The sequence below is a fragment of the Arabidopsis thaliana genome, assembly GCF_000001735.4.
Source record: "Arabidopsis thaliana chromosome 1 sequence".
NCBI classification, from domain to species: Eukaryota; Viridiplantae; Streptophyta; class Magnoliopsida; order Brassicales; family Brassicaceae; genus Arabidopsis; species Arabidopsis thaliana.
The window spans coordinates 2,905,111-2,926,950 of NC_003070.9; the positions used below are offsets into that span (position 1 = coordinate 2,905,111).

Below are 21,840 nucleotides of genomic sequence, written 5' to 3' on the forward strand. Positions count from 1 at the left end.
TCCAAGTTATTAAAAATATTTCCACTTTAAAATTGTATCTAGTAAATTCTTTTTTTGGTATTATTTTTTTAAACTCATTTGTCTTTTCTGATGTTAAACAGTACTATAAATCAAACAAAACCAAACTAACATTCAAAAACGTTTCAAAATACACTTTTCTCTTATTCTCTTGTGTTTTGAAGCAGGGTAAATAAATAAAGTAAAAAGAAAAGCCATGTTTTTTTTTTCTCTAATTTTTATTGTGTCAACTCTTATAATTTCTTAAATTAAAGAAAATAAATCATTACATCCCACACCAATTTATTATCGGGTTAAACATAATCCATGAAATTACATTGTACATCTATTCTCGGTAGACATGTAATACAGGGAGACAATCGTGTTGTCTTCCAAGTTGACATTATTTGAGGGAGAGGAGACTTCATGTTTGAACCCTAGGCATGCAATTACATTTTATAGTAGATTTAGCCTTAGAAAGACCTGTAAATTAGGGCTAAAAGCCTAAAACCAAAACACGACCTTGAAGAAAAAAAGAGTTCGGTTTCTAATTAGTTTTATAAACTCTAAATAATCGAAGTGATGTAACTTTTATTTGTTGTGAGTATATATTTTTAAGTTGGATTTGAACTTTCTTATAGACATGACTTTATATAAGTGTATATATCTCGCTCTTACTCTAATGTTGTTTATCTTTTTCCTCAAAACGTATATAAGTCCCCCGGCCCTCTCTTTCAGTACTATTCTATATATACACTTACTCTATCTGTCGGAAAACAGCAAATGAGAAAGACATTTGTAAACAATGGTCATTTTGGCTTGTTGGTTATTGGGCAGCATTCACGGTCGCTGGCTAGTATGGACAATTGGATATATATACTCCTTTAATGGTCATAACTTTCATCTCAAAATCTTGATCGCTATATTTGGGCATTGAAAAACAGGCCAACAAAGTTTTTTTTTTTTATCTCATAAGGGCTCTTTTTAATATTTGGAAAGTCTTCATTTGGTTACATATTGTTAGAACATCTTTGGCTCTCGTCCTAAACATCCGTAACTCCTTCGTCGTAATTCTGGTTATGTATATGATCTTTGGCTCGGGAACTAATTCAAAGAGTTCTTTCTTCTTCTTTTCTTTCAGTTATGGGTTTTGCATCAGATTTCGAGAAGAATTTCTTTAGCCTCCACTGAATACATTTTTCTCTTAGTCTAAACAACTCTCCAATTACATCACATATGCTCCTTCTTTCTTTCTTTTTTTTTTTGATATGAAATCAATCAAAGTGAAAAGCTTAGATTATACAATATAGCATAGCCTAGTTCTTTGTAACCTTGCCCAAAAAGGAATTTAAGGAAACATCAAAGCTGGGAAAAATATTGGGAGACTAACGCGCAAGCAGTTTCATTGATGGTTCTTTCTCTTTCGGGTACAAAAGTCAAAATCTGAGTTTATCATTGATGGTTCTCTTGTAGGCAATTTCTGATGGTTCTCTTTTTCTCCTTCCAAAATAGATAGTCCATAACTCTTTGTCCGTAAGTATAATTTCGATGATTTTTGTTTTTTGTTTTACGAGAACGTTCACGTCACCAGAAGTATAATATCATTGAAATTAGGTTTGGAAGATTACACAGTTTTGTAAAAATAGTTAAATAATTTGTATACCAATTTTTCTTGCACATTCTTTATTTTGTTTCTCGTCAGTCAAACGAAAACCTAATCTGAAATATATATGTGTTCTTACATAATGCCAAGCTTTAAAATTTCATTAGAAATGAGTTGTTCCCGAATAGTCCACTACTACAAATAGTTAATAACTGAAGAGAGAAAACTAAGATGGTATCAAATAGCACTTTTCTTTCACTTGAAGAACTTTTGACATGCGTGCATCTCATTTTTCATAGGAATCAAGTTCAGCAACTTGCCTAAAATCATCATAAAGCTATTATATTTCTTGGTCCATGCTGCAACCTTAATGGTTGTAAGTAAAATCAACATAATAAGCTATTATATTTCACATGGACCTGTCCTCTTCATCTTTCTCTTTGTCCTTCGCAATGGGTACATCAGATGTGGGTTGTACTGGTTGTTACCTTAAAATATTCGCGCTCATGGTTCCCGAGGCATCGCTGCCTGCCTGTGCAGGAGCTCAATGCCGCGATTCCATGGTTTGAGCCAATGGAAACAAACATTTATCCCTAGAATCATTAAGTACATAGATGTCAGATATAACATTGTTAAGGTTAATATTAGTACATAGCAAAACATTGCGTGTTACTACATTGGTATACTAATAGTTTAAAATGTACTATGGGATGTTACTTACTATCTTGGTATAGTTATTGATAAATAAAGATCTTGATGTTTGTGATTTCAGCTTTTGTCTCTTTGAACTAATCTCTTATATATGTTACTTGTTCAATCTTAGTTGATTAGAGCAAGAACATAAGATAGTTGAGAAGTGGTCCCAAGAAAGCTCTACATAAACTATAGGCTGCATCTTTCTTTCATGAATTGTTTCTAACTTTCTTATTTATTTGATGATATAAAACTACCCCATTTGCAGATAACCATAAAGCGAGCATGTCATAAGATATACAAATCTTGAAACATTCATATAAAATTTTAGGTTTAGTGTGCCCATAAGGTTGTGGTCCTCATAGTCTCGGGGTTGTTTTTTTTTTCTGAACCTATTACTCTCTCTATTCAAACCCTAGACCCTTTTGACATCTTTAGTTTTACGATAAACTAAAAAAAAAACCTTATCATCTCCCCTATTGGTTGTTCTTAGTTCTATTAGCTGTTTTTTTTTTTTTTTTTGGCAAAAGAAGAAATATTGACTTTAACTTAGTTGGATTTTTTTTTTTTCTTGTTCTTAAGTTTTGTAGAGACCAATCTACTTACATGTGAAATAAAATCTGGCAAGTGTCAACTTTCTAAGCTTCCTTCTCCTTTAATGTGAACTAATTACTTTCTGACTTCTTTAGGATTTCATTTTAAATGGTCAAGTCCCAATGCTCCTTTATTTTGGTTAACACTAGCCTCAGGCTCCAGAAGGCCATTAGGCATATGGGGATTAAAAAATATCATTGTTCTAGCCACTGTAACAGATCCATCAATGGATATATGCGGTAAGATATACAAAAAGCTCTTATTTTTTGGCCTATTATGTTTATGGAAAGCCTTGGATCGACCTATGCGGTGATATATATACCAAAAGGAAAAAGAAAACCAAAATCATCTTGCTAGTACCTTGTTTCTGCTATCTTCTCCTCTTCCTATTGTTCGAACCGACCAATATTCTAAGTCTAAATTACACGTTATTTGCTTGCAAGAAGAAATATCATAGATTTATATATATGTATGTAGAAACTCATGTTTAGAAATCAATTACAAACATGTACATTGTATTAATGATTCAACATTGACATTATTGAATCCTTCTGGTCTCTCTACAGATCTTTCTTGGCTTCATAGTAAATAATTCAGAACTTAGATGTCTAGTTCAACGGGCCGAGGAGCTGCTTCCCTTCTCAACAACTCTAATAAATTTTGTCGATTGGTTCTGTACATCACTTCTAGTGTTGGTTTCTTTCTCATTCCCACTATCATTGCTACCTTTGTTGTGCTCAGTTCTTTCTCTCTCGGCTTCACGGTACTTGTGAAGATGCCTACCCACGGCGTCAGCATAGTTATCGAGGCCGAGAGTGCTGAGAGCCCACCAGATGTCGTCTCCATTCACCGTCTTCCGATTCTCCCTGTGGCACTTCTCTGATGCTTCGCATGTAACAAAGCTTATGAACTCTGTTGCACATTCTTGAACTGTTTGTTTTGCTTCTTTTGAGATCTTTGCATTTGATGGTAGGATTTGCTTCATAAGTCTCCCTACATTGGCTATTGGCAACAATCTATCTTCGTCTGTCATTTTTCTCTTTTGTTTCAGTGAATCTATCAGCTCTCGCTTCTCTTATAACCTTTTTATACAAGTTGTCCTATATGACCCTCCCTCTCTCTATATATAGATTATATAGGGTGTGTATGTGTATGATGAGTAGATGTACTACTTGAACCTACTCTTAATTTATTACATACTATATATATAATATATGTCTAAGATTCTCTCTGTATATATGTATGTGAATTAAGCTTATATAAGCTATAGCAGAATCGTTTATACCTGTTTGGTGATTGTGGCTTAGCTTTGATCCATATGCATCATCAATCCGTCTAATACATACGGATATCTACGTACAGTACTGTATATGACAAGTTAATACTAAATTAATATCTAAAATTAAATCTTAACTTTAATTTTGATTAGAGCGTAGCTACTTTGGTAAAAGAAATTATTCTTGATGAAGCAATGGTTGGCTTATGGAATGTCAAAACCTTAATTGTATTATAGAAAATATGAAATTCGAGGCACGTAATCCGCATAATCCAGTACGGCCACTCGCATGCATTTGACCTTTGGTTTTAATATGTTTTAAAAATAAATACTTATTTAATTATTAGCAATACTGCGCAAAAATTCACCAAATCTATATAAAAGGCAATAGCTAAAAACAAAATATTGAGAAATTTCGTCGTTAGAAGTTAACCAATACAAATATTCAATGGGTCTATATTGGCCAAGTCATTGGTTTATATACTAAGAGCATGTGCATTTTAGATATGGGTTCAAACCCTAAGCATATTGTAAGCCACATGAGGCATTATGAAACGTCAAACTATCACGATTTTGTATCTTGTGGATTTGGATTTGGATTGTCTAAATATAATGATTTTATAATATTTTGTATAATCAAGAATTCCTAATGAATTGGTGATCGTAGGTGAACGTCTCTAGTCGAATATGTATCCTAATTTTTGGGGAAAATGATAAACCTTTCGTTTGGGAAAAAATATCGTAGAAGATGTGTGAACACACATTTTGTTCGAGTTCTTGCTAGTCTATTAACGGAAAGATGGAAAGTTTCAGGCATTTCCTTCTTCTTCTTTTTTTTTTTTTTTGGAGTTCTTAGAGCATTTCCTTTACATTCTGCACTTTATTCATGGTATAGAGAGGCTTAACTAATCATTATAATCTTTTTAAAGACATATATTTACGTAAGAACTTAGAATATACGCACTTAAAAAAAAAAACCTAGAATACGTCATTAATTAAAAACCGGATTATGCGATTTAAAAAGATGTTCTACATACTTCGAAACTGAGTTGACTTAACCATTCACAACCAATTAGAAAAAAAGTGTATGTAAAGTTTTATTTCTTTGTGAAAAGCATCACACTTTTTGCCCTTAATTTATCAATTGCATCACACTTCAATTGGAAAGTTGTTAACGGTCTCCTATTTTTTGCTTGCTAATTATATTGTATGCTTAAACATGATAATTAATAATTCGCCAATGCTGTCTTTTGTAACCCATGGAGTATTTTATTATTCTCATTTCATAGTGTATTGGTGGGTTTATTATTCTCTTTTCCAAATTCCAAGTCGGATCCCAAACTGAAAACAATTTTACGGTTTGCATGCCTTGAAATGATAGAAGAACCATATGGGCTTTCTGTTTTCTGATATTAAGTTTGTTTCACTTTTTCTTCGTCAATGGGTCCTTCAATTTTTAGCCCAATATTAACTTTGAAGTCCATCGACTGTTTTTTTAACCTTGGCTTAAAGGCTTCCATTCATCCACCTCGGCTTTAAGTGTTTTATCCAACACTTTTTTGAATTATTTTGGCAAAAGTACAACATATTGTTTGATCGTATGCCATATTTTGGATGTAAATTCTACTTCTAGTCTAGCATATGAGAGTTCAATATATATTATCTTGGGTCTCTTCATCATACACATTAAAAAGTATTATAACTGTTTTCTTAAAAATTTATATCATTTTAATATTGATTGAAATTGTAGCATGAAACGATATCATCAATTATCGTAAAAAGAAAAAGAAAAACCTAGTAGTAACACACCGAATCAAATAATGGAGAACACAAAACACGTCCACAACTTCAAAGTATATTTTTTTTTTATAACTTTGAACACTTAAAAGTTAAAACTGAAAACAATAAAAACACTCTAATAAAACCCTTAAAATAGCCAATGAAAATCTCCAAAGTGCATATAAAAAAAAAAGATCTTTATATTGCGACTCTCTCATAATATTTCTCTCCTTTTATGTGCCTCATTCTCCTCTCGAAGACTTCGTGTTGAAAGAGCGACCAGTGCTCTTTCTCTCTATCCACAAACACGAACAATTCTTCGTTGTCTTTGTTCCTGTTGCCAACTCCAGATTCTCAAAGTGCCACAATCTCTAACATTGCAAAGTTGAGACATCTCATAAACTAACTCAGGTTATCAAATCTATCTCCTTTTGCCGTGTTTGGCAATTCATGTTTTCGGGTTTGCTTTCCTCTTTCTGGGGTTTCTTGTGTCGCAACGCTACTGCTTTACTAGAAATCGAGAGAACTAACAATCGGGGATGCTTTTGATATCAAGTACCCAACTTTTGTTTTAGAATTTGTGTGTTCCATGTTTTTGTCTCTTGCGTAAAGATTTCGACTTTTCCTGCTTTTCTTGCTTACCATTGTCATATGTTCGTCTCTTGGTTAATCCTTTACGAGATCATTGAGAATTACATACAACTTTTTCATGTTCGGGATCGATGCCTATGGGTTTTGCTTTGATCAGGTCTGATTATGAATCTGGGTCAGTTGTTCTACGGAACTTGGCTCTGAAAATACTAGATTTTATCTCTTTCCTAGGCTTCGTGCTTTTGTGGGTTTTGCTTTAATTCCTGTGTCTGTGTTTGTTTCAATGATCAAGTCTTTTGATTGAATCGAATGTATTTGGTATCCCTCAACAACTTCTTTCACGATCTGAGGTAGTTGAATCTTCAGTTTGGTACCGTGATCTTAAATATCTGAGCTTTATTACTTTACCCCGTCGTGTTGCTCTGTACAATGTATGTATTTGAGCTCCTTGCGGTTTTGTTTGTATCTTTCATAGTTAATTTCAATGTTCATACTTAGGGTAGTGAATTTCCAAGTTGGGTCTTTTATCTTCGTGTTTTTGCTTCTTAGTAGTATCTATTTGCAAGGAAACTAGGATTGATTTCCCTTTGCTGTTTGATTTAGATGATGTTCACAGTTTTTATGTTCTTGAAAGGTTACATTTTTTCAGCAGTTTGAGATTCCTATGATGTTGAAAATGCAGTTCTTTTGTGCTTGTTCAGGTTTCACTACGTTGAGGATGGTTCTTCTGATGGGTGCCGAGAATAATCTTATGGAAGAAACAACAGCTGTTACCGAAGAAGATTCCTATGATGATGAGTTTCCCTGCGGAGATCCACAAGTTGAGCCTCGTGTTGGAGATGAATTTCAGGTCGACATTCCTCCTATGATGTCTGCAACCAAGCGTGCTGTGTTTCTTTCGACTCCTGTTGCTTTGGATGATTCGTCATATTCTTTTCTCATCGGACTACCTGTCCAAGTCATGTGGATAGACAAACATAGAAGAGGGCAAGGAAATGGAGATGACAATGTTGACATGAACCAGTCCTTGAAGTCTTTAAGAGCCAAAAAAAGCCGTTGCTCTGCCAAGATCAGAGGAAAGAGTGACAAGAATTCGGAAACCAAGAAGCAAAGATCGAATCTTGAGGCTGTTCCTGTGATACCGTCCAGTTCTTGGGAAGATTTGGAGGTGGCTAGCTTTGTTCTTGGTCTGTATACATTTGGGAAGAACTTTACTCAGGTGAAGAATTTCATGGAGAACAAAGGAATAGGAGAGATCATGTTGTTTTACTATGGGAAGTTCTACAATTCTGCAAAGTACCACAGTTGGTCTGAATCCCGAAAGAAGCGCAACCGCAAATGTGTATTTGGAAGAACGCTCTATTCAGGTTGGAGGCAACAACAATTGTTAACCCGTTTGATGCCTTCTATTCCTGATGAACCTCAGAAACAGATACTTGTGGATGTGAGTCTCTTTCACATCCTAATGCGGAATGCTTAACCACTGTATATTTGTTTTTTCATTGATCTTACTATTCGCAGGTCTCAAAGTCATTTGCTGAAGGTACTATCACTCTAGAGAAATACGTAAGTGCAGTGAAGAATCTTGTGGGTCTCAGGCTTCTGGTAGACGCTGTGGCGATTGGTAAAGAAAAAGAAGATCTCACGGTTCCTACATCAACACCAATGAAGACCAAACCATGGTTCACTGTTTCTTCAAAATCTTCTTTGGTCCCTGGAGAAGGGGATTACAATTCCCTCACATCGGCTGGCATAATAAATCAGTTAACTGGCTGTTCTCGTCTGAGCAAAGCCCGTTGCAATGATATATTCTGGGGCGCTGTATGGCCGCGTTTGCTAGCCAGAGGATGGCATTCACAGCAGCCAGAGGACCGTGGCTATTTCAAATCTAAGGATTACATTGTTTTCATTGTCCCTGGCGTGAAAAAGTTTTCAAGACAGGAGCTTGTCAAAGGAGATCACTACTTTGATTCCGTCAGTGATATTCTAACAAAGGTTGTGTCAGAGCCTGAACTTCTTGAGAATGAAACAGGAGGAGTTGCTGCAGAGCTTTCTTCTGACAAGTCAGATGAAGAGTCTGTCCCGTCTGATAGTCTAAGACACCGTTACCTCAGGTCTCCATGTTCTAACCGTGGAACTCTGGGAATGAAATTCACTGTTGTGGACACTAGTTTGGCTACTGGAGGAAAGTTGTGTGATTTACGGAATCTGAATGCAGAGTGTCTAGTAGTTTCTGAGCCAAACGTTCGTCTAGAAGTTAAAGATTCTCCTGTGCTTAAAAATTCTCTGGACAGTCAGAATGTGGAAAAGTCGCAAGTGAGGCCTCTGGATGCCAAGAACCAAGTGGATGACCCAATGCGATTCACGATTATTGATACGAGTGTAGACCACTGCGAAAAATCATCTGGGTTTAGGAGATGGAGATATTTACCAAGTGATGAAACAAAAAGGGGTCATGTAGGGGCTGATTCTGGTATAAAGGAAGAGAAGACTTTGGAGAAGGTTAAGGATCCATCAAAGAGGGTTATTAAGCATCGGTCTACCCCTCGAGCAGAAACTAATTATCATGCTGTAAATTCTGCACCATATTTGAAACGCAGACGGCTCAGTGCTTGCATTTCCAGAGAAAGTCCAGTGTCCAAACATATACCAGGTGATGATGACACAAAAATGACTGTTTGTCTTGAATCAGAGCAGCAAAGTATATGTGTGGTCCAACAACAAACTAGCACTTGTGAAGAGATGAATCAGGATAAAGAGACTGTGCCGTTGGTTGAGCATATGAAATTAAAGTCTGATCAATCAAAAAAGACTGGAACTGGGCCATCATCTTTGCTTGTTGAGATTCAAGAAACGACAGAGATTGAACCAAGCGGGTTAAATTCCAACACTGGTGTAGACAAGAACTGTTCTCCAGAGAAAATAAGTACATCCCATGAACAAAAACCAAATGGGCTTTGTTCAGTGTCAAAGTCGGACAAAAAACGAGCTTCCAATGATCTGGAACAAAAGCAAGCACTTGAGCTTCCTTCCATTTCAGGCTTAAACAATAGATCTTCTTCCAATGATCTGGGAACTACTCAAGAGCTGGGTTCATCTGAACAACAACACGGCCAACAGAATAATACAGATGGTCCTAGAAGACAGAGCACAAGAAAGAGACCATTGACCACTCGGGCTCTGGAAGCTATGGAATCCGACTTTCTTACAACCAAGAGAATGAAAAGCACGACTAAACCAGAACCGAGAAAGCGTGAAAGTTCAACGAAGAAAAAACGCTCAGCTAAAGCGTGTAACAGAAATGGGAGTGCAGACTTGGAGCACAGAAGAGAAGATAGAAACATTTTTATATGGAAAGCACCAACAAGTAAGCCCTTGGATCAAATAGAGGATACAAAGCCTCGCTATCTTCTCAATGAAGCAAGAACTGAGAGTAAGACTCTAGATAGAATACAGGAGTCAAGGCCGGTCCTAACTGAATACCGTAAGCTTCCCCCGATTGTATTGAAGCTTCCGTTCAGGCGTGGCTAAGGAGAAGATTGGACTTAAGTCTGAAAGTTTTGATCGCTGGATGTGAGAAGATTGGTCTTCCTGAAGCATAAATGTGTACAGAAGAGAAATGTTTTACACAAAGGATTTTTTATTCCTCTTTTATGCTTATTATTTCCATAATTAGGCAGAAGTAATGTTTCTATTATTGGTTTGCTTTGGAGTTATTTGAAGTAGCTTTTCATATGGTCTATTATTCAGAAATATGAAGTTGAAATAATGATTGTTATGAATATAACCAAGCATGATATACAAAGAGTCGATCTAGATACATACAAATCCTCCCGAATAGTAGTAGATAGTAGTAGTATAAACTAAAGTCACGAGAATGATTTTTAAACTACTATACAAATCTTGACTGATTTATGTGCAGCTCATTTGCTGCGGTCGCTTGTTTAAGTTGTGACTTGTGAGAGACGGCTTTGGTTAAGTTAGAGTCCTCAAAACCAAGCCCTGCTCCAAATCTTTTGCAGCCAAATAACATAGGAACCAAATTGTCAGTTCAAATTCATTTCACACTCTTTAGATTAGTTTTGGCTTACTTTGGATCCAAGACCAGATTCTGAACCTCTATGAAGGCTGAGCTAGCTGCGTTAGAAGCTATCTTTCCCATCTGATATCAAAAAACCAATTTTTTCAACAAAGTTTGTTTAATTTATTACAAGCCGGCTGAGTCAAAGATTGGGACGATCAAATTTGTTTATTTTTTACTAAAACATTATTTGGCAAATGGTTTGATACAGTTTTACAAACGTTTAATTATGAGATTACTAACTTTCATTTGACTGAACATGTTTTCAGTCTTTCAAGTAATGAAGACCACATGCATGATCAAAAAGAAAGAAGAAGACAGACGACCTGATTTGATGGCCTTATGGGCTTTCTGTTTTCTGATATATATAAGTTTGTTTCAGTTTTTCTACGTCCATGGGTCCTTCTATTTTTAGCCCATTATGAACTTTGAAGCCACGAAATCCATCGACTGTTGTTTACCTTGGCTTAAGGTGAACTACTTGCTTTATTTATCTTACACTTTTTCGAAGTAAGTATTTTGGCAAAAGAAAACTAAAAGTATCTTTGCTCAAAAAAAAAAAAAAAAACTGAAATTATAAAAAATACAGCACTTCAAATTAAAGAAACTAAACTAAATTGAGTGATCTATAGTTTATATAGTTATTATGAAATAGTAAAAAAGTTGATGGTTTTTAGTACCTATGTAATTTTGGATGGTTTTACTGCTACCTATATAATTTAAACATGACGCTAGTTTTTTTTATAAAAAAAATCTAATATGGATTTATATTTACATCATACGAGAGTTCATCAAAAAATGAGATAAGTTCATCATAAACTGATTGGTTACATTATATGATTATATAGTAATTTAGCAAAATTTAAAATTATTTGACTACAATTACGAACATTTCCATTTAGCGAAGTTTCCCTTAAATAGTTTGAATATATATTAAATAATAGTGTAAATCTTTTATAACCTTTTTAAACATCATATTATGTTAATATTGATTGAAATTTAGCATGAAACTATATCATCAATTAGCGTAAAAAGAAAAGAAAAAAAACCTAGTAGTAGCACATCGAATGGAATAATGAGGAGAACACAAAACACGTCCACGACTTTAGAATATTTCTTAACATTGAACACTTAAGAATTGAAAACAATAAAAACACTCTAATAAACCCTTAAAATAGCCAATGAAAATCTCCAAAGTGTGCATATAGAAAGAAAAAAAAAGATCTTTATATTGCGACTCTCTCATATTTTGCTCTCCTTTTATGTGCCTCATTCTCCTCTCGAAGACTTCGTGTTGAAAGAGCGACCAGTGCTCTTTCTCTCTATCCACAAACACGAACAATTCTTCGTTGTCTTTGTTCCTGTTGCCAACTCCAGATTCCCACAGTGCCACAATCTCTAACATTGCAAAGTTGAGACATCTCATAAACTAACTCAGGTTATCAAATCTATCTCCTTTTGCCGTGTTTGGCAATTCATGTTTTCGGGTTTGCTTTCCTCTTTCTGGGGTTTCTTGTCTCGCAACGCTACTGCTCTATGTCTAGATATCGAGAGAACTAACAATCGGAGATGCTTTTGTTTTAGAATTTGTGTTTCCACGTTTTTGTCTCTTGCGTAAAGATTTCGACTTTTCCTGCTTTTCTTGCATACCATTGTCATATGTTCGTCCTTTGGGTTAATCCTGTACGAGATCATTGAGAATTACATACAACCTGTTCATGTTTGGGATCGATGCTTATGGGCTTTGCTTTGATCAGGTCTGATTATGAATCTGGGTCAGTGGTTCTACGGAATTTGGCTCTGAAAACACTAGATTTTATCTTTGTCCTCGTCTTCGTGCTTTTGTGGACTCTGCTTTAATTCCCGTGTCTGTGTTTGTTTCAATGATCAAGTCTTTTGATTGAATCGAATGTATTTGGTATTATCCCTCAACAACTTCTTTCACGATCTGAGGTAGTTGAATCTTCAGTTTGGTACCGTGGTCTTAAATATCTGAGCTTTATACTTTAGCCCGTCGTGTTGCTCTGGACAATGTATTTATTTGAGCTCCTTGCGGTTTGTTTGTATCTTTCATACTTAGGGTAGTGAATTTCGAAGTTGGGTCTTTTATCTTTGTGTTTTTGCTTCTTAGTAGTTAGATCTTGTTTGCCAGGAAAGTAGGACTGATTTGCCTTTGCTGTTTGATTTATTACATTCTGAGTTTACCACATTTTTGGGTTCTTGAAAGTTTACATTTTCAGGTTTGAGATCCAATGATGTTGAAAATGCAGTTCTTTTTTGCTTGTTCAGGTTTCACTACGTTGAGGATGGTTCTTCTGATGGATGGGGAAAATAATCTTATGGAAGAAACAACAGCTGTTATCGAAGAAGACTCCTATGATGACGAGTTTCCCTGCGGAGATCCACAAGTTGAGCCTCGTGTTGGAGATGAATTTCAGGTCGACATTCCTCTTATGATGTCTGCATCCAAGCGCGCTGTGTTTCTTTCCAATCCTGTTGCTTTGGATGATTCTACATGTTCTTTTCTCGTCGGTCTACCTGTCCAAGTAATGTGGATAGACAAAGTTGGAATAGGACAAGGAAATGGAGATGGCAATGTTGACATGAACCAATCTTTGAAATCTTTAAGAGCTAAAAAAGGCCGTTGCTCTGCCAAGATCAGAGGAAAGAGTGACAAGAATTCGGAAACCAAGAAGCAAAGACTGAATCTTGAGGCTGTTCCTGCGATACCTTCCAGTTCTTGGGACGATTTGGAGGTTGCTAGCTTTGTTCTTGGTCTGTACACATTTGGGAAGAACTTTACTCAGATGAATAATTTCATGGAGAACAAAGGAATAGGAGAGATCATGTTGTTTTACTATGGGAAGTTCTACAATTCTGCAAAGTACCACACTTGGTCTGAATCCCGAAAGAAGCGCAACCGCAAATGTGTATATGGAAGAAAGCTCTATTCAGGTTGGAGGCAACAACAGTTGTTAACCCGTTTGATGCCTTCTATTCCTGATGAACCTCAGAAACAGATGCTTGTGGATGTGAGTCTCTTTCACATCCTAATGCGGAATGCTTTACCACTGTATATATGTTTTTTCATTGATCTTACTATTCGCAGGTCTCAAAGTCATTTGCTGAAGGTACTATCACTCTAGAGAAATACGTAAGCGCAGTGAAGAATCTTGTGGGTCTCAGGCTTCTGGTAGACGCTGTGGCGATTGGTAAAGAAAAAGAAGATCTCACGGTTCCTACATCAACCCCAATGAAGACCAAACCATGGTTCACTGTTTCTTCAAAATCTTCTTTGGTCCCTGGAGAAGGGGATTACAATTCCCTCACATCGGCTGGCATAATAAATCAGTTAACTGGCTGTTCTCGTCTGAGCAAAGCCCGTTGCAATGATATATTCTGGGGCGCTGTATGGCCGCGTTTGCTAGCCAGAGGATGGCGTTCACAGCAGCCCGAGGACCGAGGCTATTTCAAATCTAAGGACTACATTGTTTTCATTGTCCCTGGCGTGAAAAAGTTTTCAAGACAAGAGCTTGTCAAAGGAGATCATTACTTTGATTCCGTCAGTGATATTCTAACAAAGGTTGTGTCAGAGCCTGAACTTCTTGAGAATGAAACAGGAGGAGTGGCTGCAGAGAATCCTTCTGACCAGTCAGATGAAGAGTCTTCCCCGTCTGATAGTCTAAGACACCGTTACCTCAGGTCTCCATGTTCTAACCGTGGAACTCTGGGAATGAAATTCACTGTTGTGGACACTAGTTTGGCTACTGGAGGAAAGTTGTGTGATTTACGGAATCTGAATGCAGAGTGTTTAGTAGTTTCTGAGCCAAAGGCTCGTCTAGAAGCTAAAGATTCTTCTGTGCTTAAAAATTCTCTGGACAGTCAGAATGTGGAAAAGTCTCAAGTGAGGCCTCTGGATGCCAAGAACCATGTGGATGACCCAATGCGGTTCACGATTGTTGATACGAGTGTGGACCACTGCGAAAAATTATCTGGGTTTAGGAGATGGAGATGTTTACCAAGTGATGACACAAGAAGGGGTCATGTAGGGGCTGATTCTGGTATAAAGGAAGAGAAGACTTTAGAGAAGGCTAAGGATCCATCAAAGAGGGTTATTAAGCCTCGGTCTACCCCTCGAGCAGAAACTAATTATTATGCTGTAGATTCTGCACCATATTTGAAACGCAGACGGCTCAGTGCTTGCATTTCCAGAGAGAGTCCAGTGTCCAAACATTTACCAGGTGATAATGACACAAAAATGACTATTTGTCTTGAATCAGAGCAGCAAAGTATATGTGTGGTCCAACAACAAACTAGCACTTGTGAAGAGATGAATCAGGACAAAGAGATTGTGCCGTTGGTTGAGCATATGAACTTAAAGTCTGATCAATCAAAAAAGACTGGAACTGGGCTATCTTCTTCGCTTGTTGAGATTCAAGAAACGACAGCGATTGAACCAAGCGGATTAAATTCCAACACTGGTGTCGACAAGAACTGTTCACCAGAGAAAATAAGAACTGCCCATGAACTCATTTCGGCAGAACCAAAAACAAATGGGATCTGTTCAGTGTCAGAGTTGGACAAAAAACGAGCTTCCAGTGATCTGGAACAAAAACAAGTATTTGAGCTTCCTTCCATTTCAGGCTCAAACAATAGATCTCCTTCCAATGATCTGGGAACTTCTCAAGAAATGGGTTCATCTGAACAACAACACAACCAACAAATTAAGACAGATGGTCCTAGAAGACAGAGCACAAGAAAGCGACCATTGACCACTCGGGCTCTGGAAGCTCTGGAATCCGACTTTCTTATAACCAAGAGAATGAAAAGCACAACTAAACCAGAACCGAGAAAACATGAAAGTTCAACGAAGAAAAAGCGCTCAGCTAAAGCATGTAACAGAAATGGGAGTGCAGACTTGGAGCACAGAGGAGAAGATAGAAGCAGTTTTACAAAGAAATCACCAACAAGTAAGCCCTTGGATCAAATAGAGGATTCAAAGCCTAGCTATCTTCTCAATGAAGCAAGAACTGAGAGTAAGGCTCTGGATCAAGTACAGGAGTCAAGGCCGGTTCTAACTGAATACCGTAAACTTCCACCGATTGTATTGAAGCTTCCATTCAGGCGTGGCTAAGGAGCTCAACGGACTTAAGTCTGAAAGTTTTGATCGCGGGATGTGAGAAGATTGGCCTGGCTGTATGCTGAAGAATAAGTGTGTACAGAAGAGCGATATTAACACAAAGGGTTTTATTCCTTTGTTATTCTTATTACTTCCATTATTAGACAGAAGTAATGTTTCTATTATTGGTTTGCTTAGGAGTTCGTTGAAGTAACTTTCATATGGTCTAGTAGTAGAAAAAATTATGTGGAATAATGATGGTTATGAATATACTATATGAAGCATGATATACACAGTCATAGATACATTACAAATCCTGAATAGTAGTAGTAGTCGTCTAAACTAAAGTCACAACAATGATTTTTATACTACTATACAAATCTTGACTGATTTAAGTGCAGCTGTTTTGCTGCGGCCGCTTGGTTGCCTCGTCTAAGTTGTGAGAGACTGCTTTGGTTAAGTTAGAGTCTTCAAATCCAAGCTCTGCTCCAAACCTTTTGCAGCCATAACGAAGGAACCAAATTTCAAAAATTGTCAGTTCAAATTCACTTCATACTCTTTATATTAGCTTTGGTGTCAATACTTTTTTACTTACTTTGGATCCAAGACCAGTTTCTGAACCTCTTTAATGGCTGAGCTAGCTGCGTATAATGATATCTTTCCAATCTGATGTTAAGAACCCAAACCATTTCCAAGAGTTAGAAGTGAAGGCACTGAGATGGTTAATGGTTTGTTCTAAGGGAAGGCAGAATCAAAGATTTGTTACCTCTAGAATCTGAAGTTTTGCCTCGTGGTCGTTTGGTAAACACCGGATTTCTTCAGCTAGTCTTGCTGACTCTCCAACGCTTTCAGGGCACAAGAAGTCAAGTGCCACCTGAATATTCGACTGAGAATTGTATACATGGGAAAAAAGTTTAGTTTAGCTCAAGGGAAAAGAAACTTAATGGAATAATGTTGCAACGAAATAAATTTACCTGAAGATTAGTGATTTGGAACGGACATCCAGCCGGAATGAAGATAGCCTCACCACGATGTTGCTCAAATGTCCATGGCTCAACTCCTGAAACAATAGCAAGAGTCATCCCTCAGGTTTCCAAGCGATTAAGTGTTTGGAAATAGAATAGGGAATAGAATGTTTGTTTTTCCTACCAAACTCGTCTCTTAGTTGTCTCTTGTGGTGTTCATTTAAGAACAATCCTTCATACAACGGGCGTGACACCTGAAACCAGAGTAAACAAACTAGGAAACTCAATCATTCCACATACAAGACTTTACACACTTCATTTATTTGAATTAGCAGGTACGGCTTACAAAATCAGTCTGGATATTATCAGGCTTCTGGAATGTTCTCTGCAAATACCCGGACAACTTTGGGACGTCTTGGCGTCGAAAGACATCCCACTGGGCTCCTCCTGCACATGAAGATGTGCAAGAAGATTCCATGTTGTCACCGTTTTCCGTTAAGTTCTCTGGATTCACAGTCAACGCCAACTCAGGTTCATTCTTCTCCATACTGGCTTCACCAAGTGATAGATCATGTAACTCTCCGTCCCTTAATTTCTGCTCAGGGCTAAGAAGTGACTCATTTTCGCTCATCTTCTGGTCAGGTTCCTCTGGAACAGGTTTTGTTTTTCTCACCCTTTCGAATGTTGTTTCTTCAGACGTGTGCACCAATAGGTATACCTGATTAACAGTTTCAACGACTCAATCATTATATATTTTAACAATAATCTCAGTTGACCTAACATATAACCAGTTTCCCTTATCAACCAAAATAAGACAAATGTGATCACTTATAATCCAAGAGCTGAGTAATGTACCATGTCACGCATGTTGTAGTGAATACCAGTCAATGAATCGCCAGCACTGATTTCTTGGTACGTCCCACAAGACACATAAATCTTTGGACCTGAATCGTTTTGGAGCGAGTAATGAGGTAACTTGGCTGCAACATTCAGAAGGCCTAACCGGGGATGAATGTACTCGAGAAACGGAAAACTTCTGATAAACTCAGGTCTTTGGTAGAAAATGAACTCCTCGGAAGCACTTGGGCTCGGCCAGTCCTTTAACTTCCACAATAGCGGAAGACCTGTCTCTTGGTTCTTTCCATCTTTATATGCTCTTGTAAACTCCCCAAGTCTTACATCAACCTGTGAATCAAGTTATGAACATTACTGAATCTGTGACTTCACAATATGAAGAAGATAAGAAGATAAGAAGAAATGTACCTCTAAACCATCCAAGCAATTAATGGCCTTCAAGAATGGATCATGTTCTCTCAGTTTCTCGTCCGAAAGCTCGTCTATATCCCTCCAAATAGTCTCAGGATCCCATCTAGAGCAAGATGAGTCATCAAGTACCATTTTCACAGTAACAAGCCGACCCTCTGCCCATTGTTGCTCAAACTTAGCTACTCCATCAGTTTTAATCGTTTCAAGCGACGGGCTGTACACGTAGTTGTCACCGCTCTCTTCTCTCTCAGCAAATTTGCAGAATCTTGAATCACACATATCAGGGTTCAGAAGATCAGATAATTTGCAGCCACTAACAATCTCCTCAGCATTTTTCACAAGCTTTGCAACCCAATTCATCTTGAAAATGCGGGCAAGATTCAAAGAATGTGAACCGCAGCCTCCATACTCCTTAGGAGGGCAAGGGATGCTCCCATCACCGTTGGCTTCCCACTCAGGAAACTTGTATGAAAAGTTTAGTTTTAGTTTGGGAGCTCCTTTTCTATCTTGTACGTTTTGGTTAGTCCCACTAATCGTCACTGAAGACTCTTCCCGTAGATCTTGACAGCATCTCAGGCAAAGGTCATATGAGCAGTTCGGACAGTGACGGTAGTAGTCAACAACTGGTATCCGACACACGTTGCTGCAAGAAACAAAACTTCAGTCATGTACGATAATACAAAGTGCCAACAAGAAATAGTTGCAGTACTAAGTCAAAAGAAGAAAGGCATGTAAGATAGATCACAAGTACCAGCACATCTGCTCATCTGCTTTCAATCTTGCCCTGACAAGATCAATCTCAACTTCTATAGAGTAGAACAAACTAGTGTTAACCGCAAAAAATGTTACGAGTATATATAATTCATCAATAGTCACTGTAAACAAAAACTCGTCTCACCACGAAGCCTCTTCTCTAGTTCAACTTCCATACATTGTTCAAGATGGATCTGCTTTATGACTGGTAGGACAGCTGATAATAGACGATAAAGATACTGCAACTTGTCCAAAACGGGTATTTCCCGGATCCGAACCTGCAATTTTTCACAAAGAGTCATAATCATCTCATGGTCCTAAATTTCAAACCCCAAAATAGGTAGCACTGGTTTGAATCTTTATGATAACACGAGACCACACCTTTATTGTATTATCTGAACGCAGGCAAGATTTGCAATCACACAAGCCACGACATGCAGGGCAAACTTTCTCGACTTCTTCAAGTGATATCTCCGAGTACCTTAAAATGCATGAGACATCATTAGTACCGCGAACTCTTTCTACCAAAGGTTTATAGAATTCTGATATAAACAGAATGAAAAGAAAAGAAAGCACACCTTGCCGATAGACAATTGTGGCAGAAGGCTCTTTGATTGCATTTGAGGCAAGAAATGATTCTCTCTCTATCTTTTCTCTGGCATTGATGGCAGATTTCCCCCAAAGACTCTGCAGACACATCTGTGCTTGCTGCTGAGTATTCCTACAACACAGAAAACCAGTTACTTTTAATCCTTATAAGCAAACAAACACATATGGGTGTACAAGTTCTTTGTCTAACCAATGAGAAACAAGAAACTTACCATAGGACTGGTGCTTTGGTGTGATCTGTTTCGTGTCGGATCCATAACAGCAACAGATGGTGGTGTCCTATAAGATCTGTAGCCCTCTTCAAACATTACAACATCTCTACCCAAGTCATCATTCAAATCCACTGCAACACGTGGAGAGAAACTCCTCATCATCGGTGTCTCGGGCGAGTACCGCATCAGGCTTTTATTATGTCTCTTCTCTAGTCTACCATTACTCTTGGAAGCAGAGGCAAGACCGTTATTATAGTGGTCAATGCTGGTGACTGGTAACTCGAAATCATCCATCTTCCCTTCCGAATACGTATCTGTTTCGCCTAACGATGATCGCCTTTTCGCTTTCTTCTGGTTCGCCCTGAAAGCAGAATTAGCCGCCCGCTTCTTTGCTTGGATGTAGTGCTTCTCACAAACAGTCTTATCAGCCATGGACATTGCAGTGCATCTCCACTGTTTACCATCCGATCTCTTGCACCGTAAGTCATCTGGAATCCCGGGAATAGACTCACCATTGCCATTGCCAATGCCATTGGCGGATCGAGTTTGCTCATTAGCATTCATTCTAATCACTGAATCACAAGTTTCATCAAAATTGACCTGCATTGTCAAAACACTAGATTTTCAAACTAAAATCAGAAATTGAGCACTCACTAAAGGGAAAGAAAACTAAATTGGTAGCTTATACACTCCTGCTCGAATTTGAGAGAGAGATCAACCAAATTACAATCCCAAAATCCAATATTTGTAAGCAAAACCCGTTAAATCCCCCAATTCAACGAACACACACACACACATGATCAATCACTGAACCTAAGAGCTCTAGAAACACATGCTATATCGATCGATATATGTATAGAACTAATAAGTGCGTACAAATTCGAAGACAGAAGAAGAGAACTCCGAAATCGCTAAAATCGAACGTAGAATTGAAGAAGAGTGTTTAAGATTGGGGAATTCGAGAGGCTCATCAACAAGTATATAAGTGTGTATATATATATAGGTACATATATATATGAAAATAATTGCTCGTACTTACAGTGAAAGAAGGAAAACCCCAAACCTGAAATTAGGGTTTTGGTCGAGAGAAATTGCAGAGGTTATAGATGGGAGAGAGACCTATCATGTTCAGGATACTTTTCTTATACTTCTGTCTTTTTTTTTTTTTTTTTTTTTTGGATATTCCCTTTCCGCTTAGGTTTTCCTTTTTTCCTCCTCTGTAACTAAGAAGAAGTAAACTCGGATTCAGACAGAACATGGATATGGGTTCACTTGTTTTTCTTCTTTTCTTTATTTTTGTTTCAGTGTGGTGTTTTTTGATTCAAAAGTGGATCCCCATTGTACAGTTACCAAATATGGATATAAACAAACAAAAGTTAAGGGAAATATGTATACAAATTTCAAATTTAAAATATTTTGATATGTTGTCAAAGAATTATATATAAATATATTAATATTGCAATTTTATTAAAGTAAACTTACCAATTGATGAAACACAAAAAAAAAAGTCCTTGATAAGGTTGTTTTACAGTAATTTGATTCTAAACCTGTTGACTTGTAATGCATCCGGAATTTGGATTTCGGATAGTTTCATAGAAAGAATTATTTGGTTCTAATGTAAATTATGTTCATTTCGTATTTGCTAATGGTAATTAACATTAATGACTATGTCATATTCGTTTTCTAATTTTCAGCGACTAACGATTAAATTGTGTTCATTTTGTAGTTACTGAAAATAACGATGAGCAACTGAACGTGATTCAAAATACTCAACGCTAAAATTTTCATTGGTCAAAAACTTTTAAGTCATTGGCAATGGTGTCGTTTGAAATATGATCGTGTATGTTTGTTGGGTTTTTAGTTATCATTGAGTGATTTTTTTGCTAAACAAATTCTGAATGGTGAGTTGATGATTAGTTTCAAGACTTGCAAGTAGTTGAGTGATGAGATCAAGTACTAGAAGAAAAATCAGGTAAACTTTTTTTGTGTTATATATCAAAATTTGTGAATATGGTCTCCTCCAATATATGGACTAACGTGTATATTTGCGTTTAACTTAAATGTTCCGTGAAGGAGAATAAAGTGGCAAAGAATATGGATAGTGCGTCAGGACCACGCGACGTGAGGCTATCGTTGAATTAAAAGGATGATTCGATCGAGAAAATGAGAACCAATCGCCTTCGAGAATAAGCAAAAATAGAAAACGTATGGGTTATTCCACGCGTATTGCTCTTGACTACTGAAGAAGAAACCAAGAAAGATGCTTGAGATTATTCTACATTTCAAAAGATTCCACCTTATA

The 21,840-nt window shown here is 37.2% G+C and overlaps 4 protein-coding genes across 8 annotated transcripts; 2 read left to right on the forward strand and 2 right to left on the reverse strand.

Annotated features, from left to right (window-relative positions):
• Positions 1-3,500: 3,500 nt before the first annotated feature.
• NF-YB4 (nuclear factor Y, subunit B4) lies at positions 3,501-3,922 on the reverse strand (the record flags this gene model as incomplete). Its single annotated transcript, NM_100774.2, has 1 exon — positions 3,501-3,922. The coding sequence occupies exon 1, from the start codon at positions 3,918-3,920 to the stop codon at positions 3,501-3,503; it is 420 nt and encodes a 139-aa protein (NP_172377.1). The 5' UTR covers positions 3,921-3,922.
• A 2,217-nt stretch (positions 3,923-6,139) lies between these two features.
• On the forward strand, positions 6,140-10,296 carry AT1G09040 (arginine-glutamic acid dipeptide repeat protein). Its single transcript, NM_100775.3, has 3 exons — positions 6,140-6,353; positions 7,235-7,977; positions 8,055-10,296. Exons 2-3 carry the CDS (start codon positions 7,252-7,254, stop codon positions 10,062-10,064), a joined length of 2,736 nt encoding a protein of 911 aa, NP_172378.1. The 5' UTR covers positions 6,140-6,353; positions 7,235-7,251; the 3' UTR covers positions 10,065-10,296.
• A 1,561-nt stretch (positions 10,297-11,857) lies between these two features.
• AT1G09050 (arginine-glutamic acid dipeptide repeat protein) lies at positions 11,858-16,001 on the forward strand. 2 transcript variants are annotated; one of them, NM_001331802.1, is made up of 3 exons: positions 11,858-12,052; positions 12,904-13,646; positions 13,724-16,001. In NM_001331802.1, exons 2-3 carry the CDS (start codon positions 12,921-12,923, stop codon positions 15,746-15,748), a joined length of 2,751 nt encoding a protein of 916 aa, NP_001318960.1. In that variant the 5' UTR covers positions 11,858-12,052; positions 12,904-12,920; the 3' UTR covers positions 15,749-16,001. The 2 variants fall into 2 exon arrangements, with proteins under 2 accessions (NP_001318960.1, NP_172379.1); NM_100776.3 differs by lacking the exon at positions 11,858-12,052 and having other exon boundaries at positions 12,900-13,646; positions 13,724-15,809.
• AT1G09060 (JmjC domain protein JMJ24) lies at positions 15,954-20,716 on the reverse strand. 4 transcript variants are annotated; one of them, NM_100777.3, is made up of 14 exons: positions 20,602-20,716; positions 19,539-20,138; positions 19,296-19,438; positions 19,099-19,198; positions 18,863-18,995; positions 18,716-18,770; positions 17,962-18,607; positions 17,554-17,883; positions 17,045-17,416; positions 16,883-16,952; positions 16,708-16,793; positions 16,500-16,619; positions 16,329-16,399; positions 15,954-16,227 (listed from the first exon to the last, which is right to left on the reverse strand). In NM_100777.3, exons 2-14 carry the CDS (start codon positions 20,100-20,102, stop codon positions 16,125-16,127), a joined length of 2,793 nt encoding a protein of 930 aa, NP_172380.2. In that variant the 5' UTR covers positions 20,103-20,138; positions 20,602-20,716; the 3' UTR covers positions 15,954-16,124. The 4 variants fall into 4 exon arrangements, with proteins under 4 accessions (NP_172380.2, NP_973798.1, NP_001031007.1 ...); NM_202069.3 differs by having other exon boundaries at positions 20,578-20,711; NM_001035930.1 differs by having other exon boundaries at positions 19,539-20,154; positions 20,578-20,646.
• Between the last annotated feature and the right edge of the window lie 1,124 nt (positions 20,717-21,840).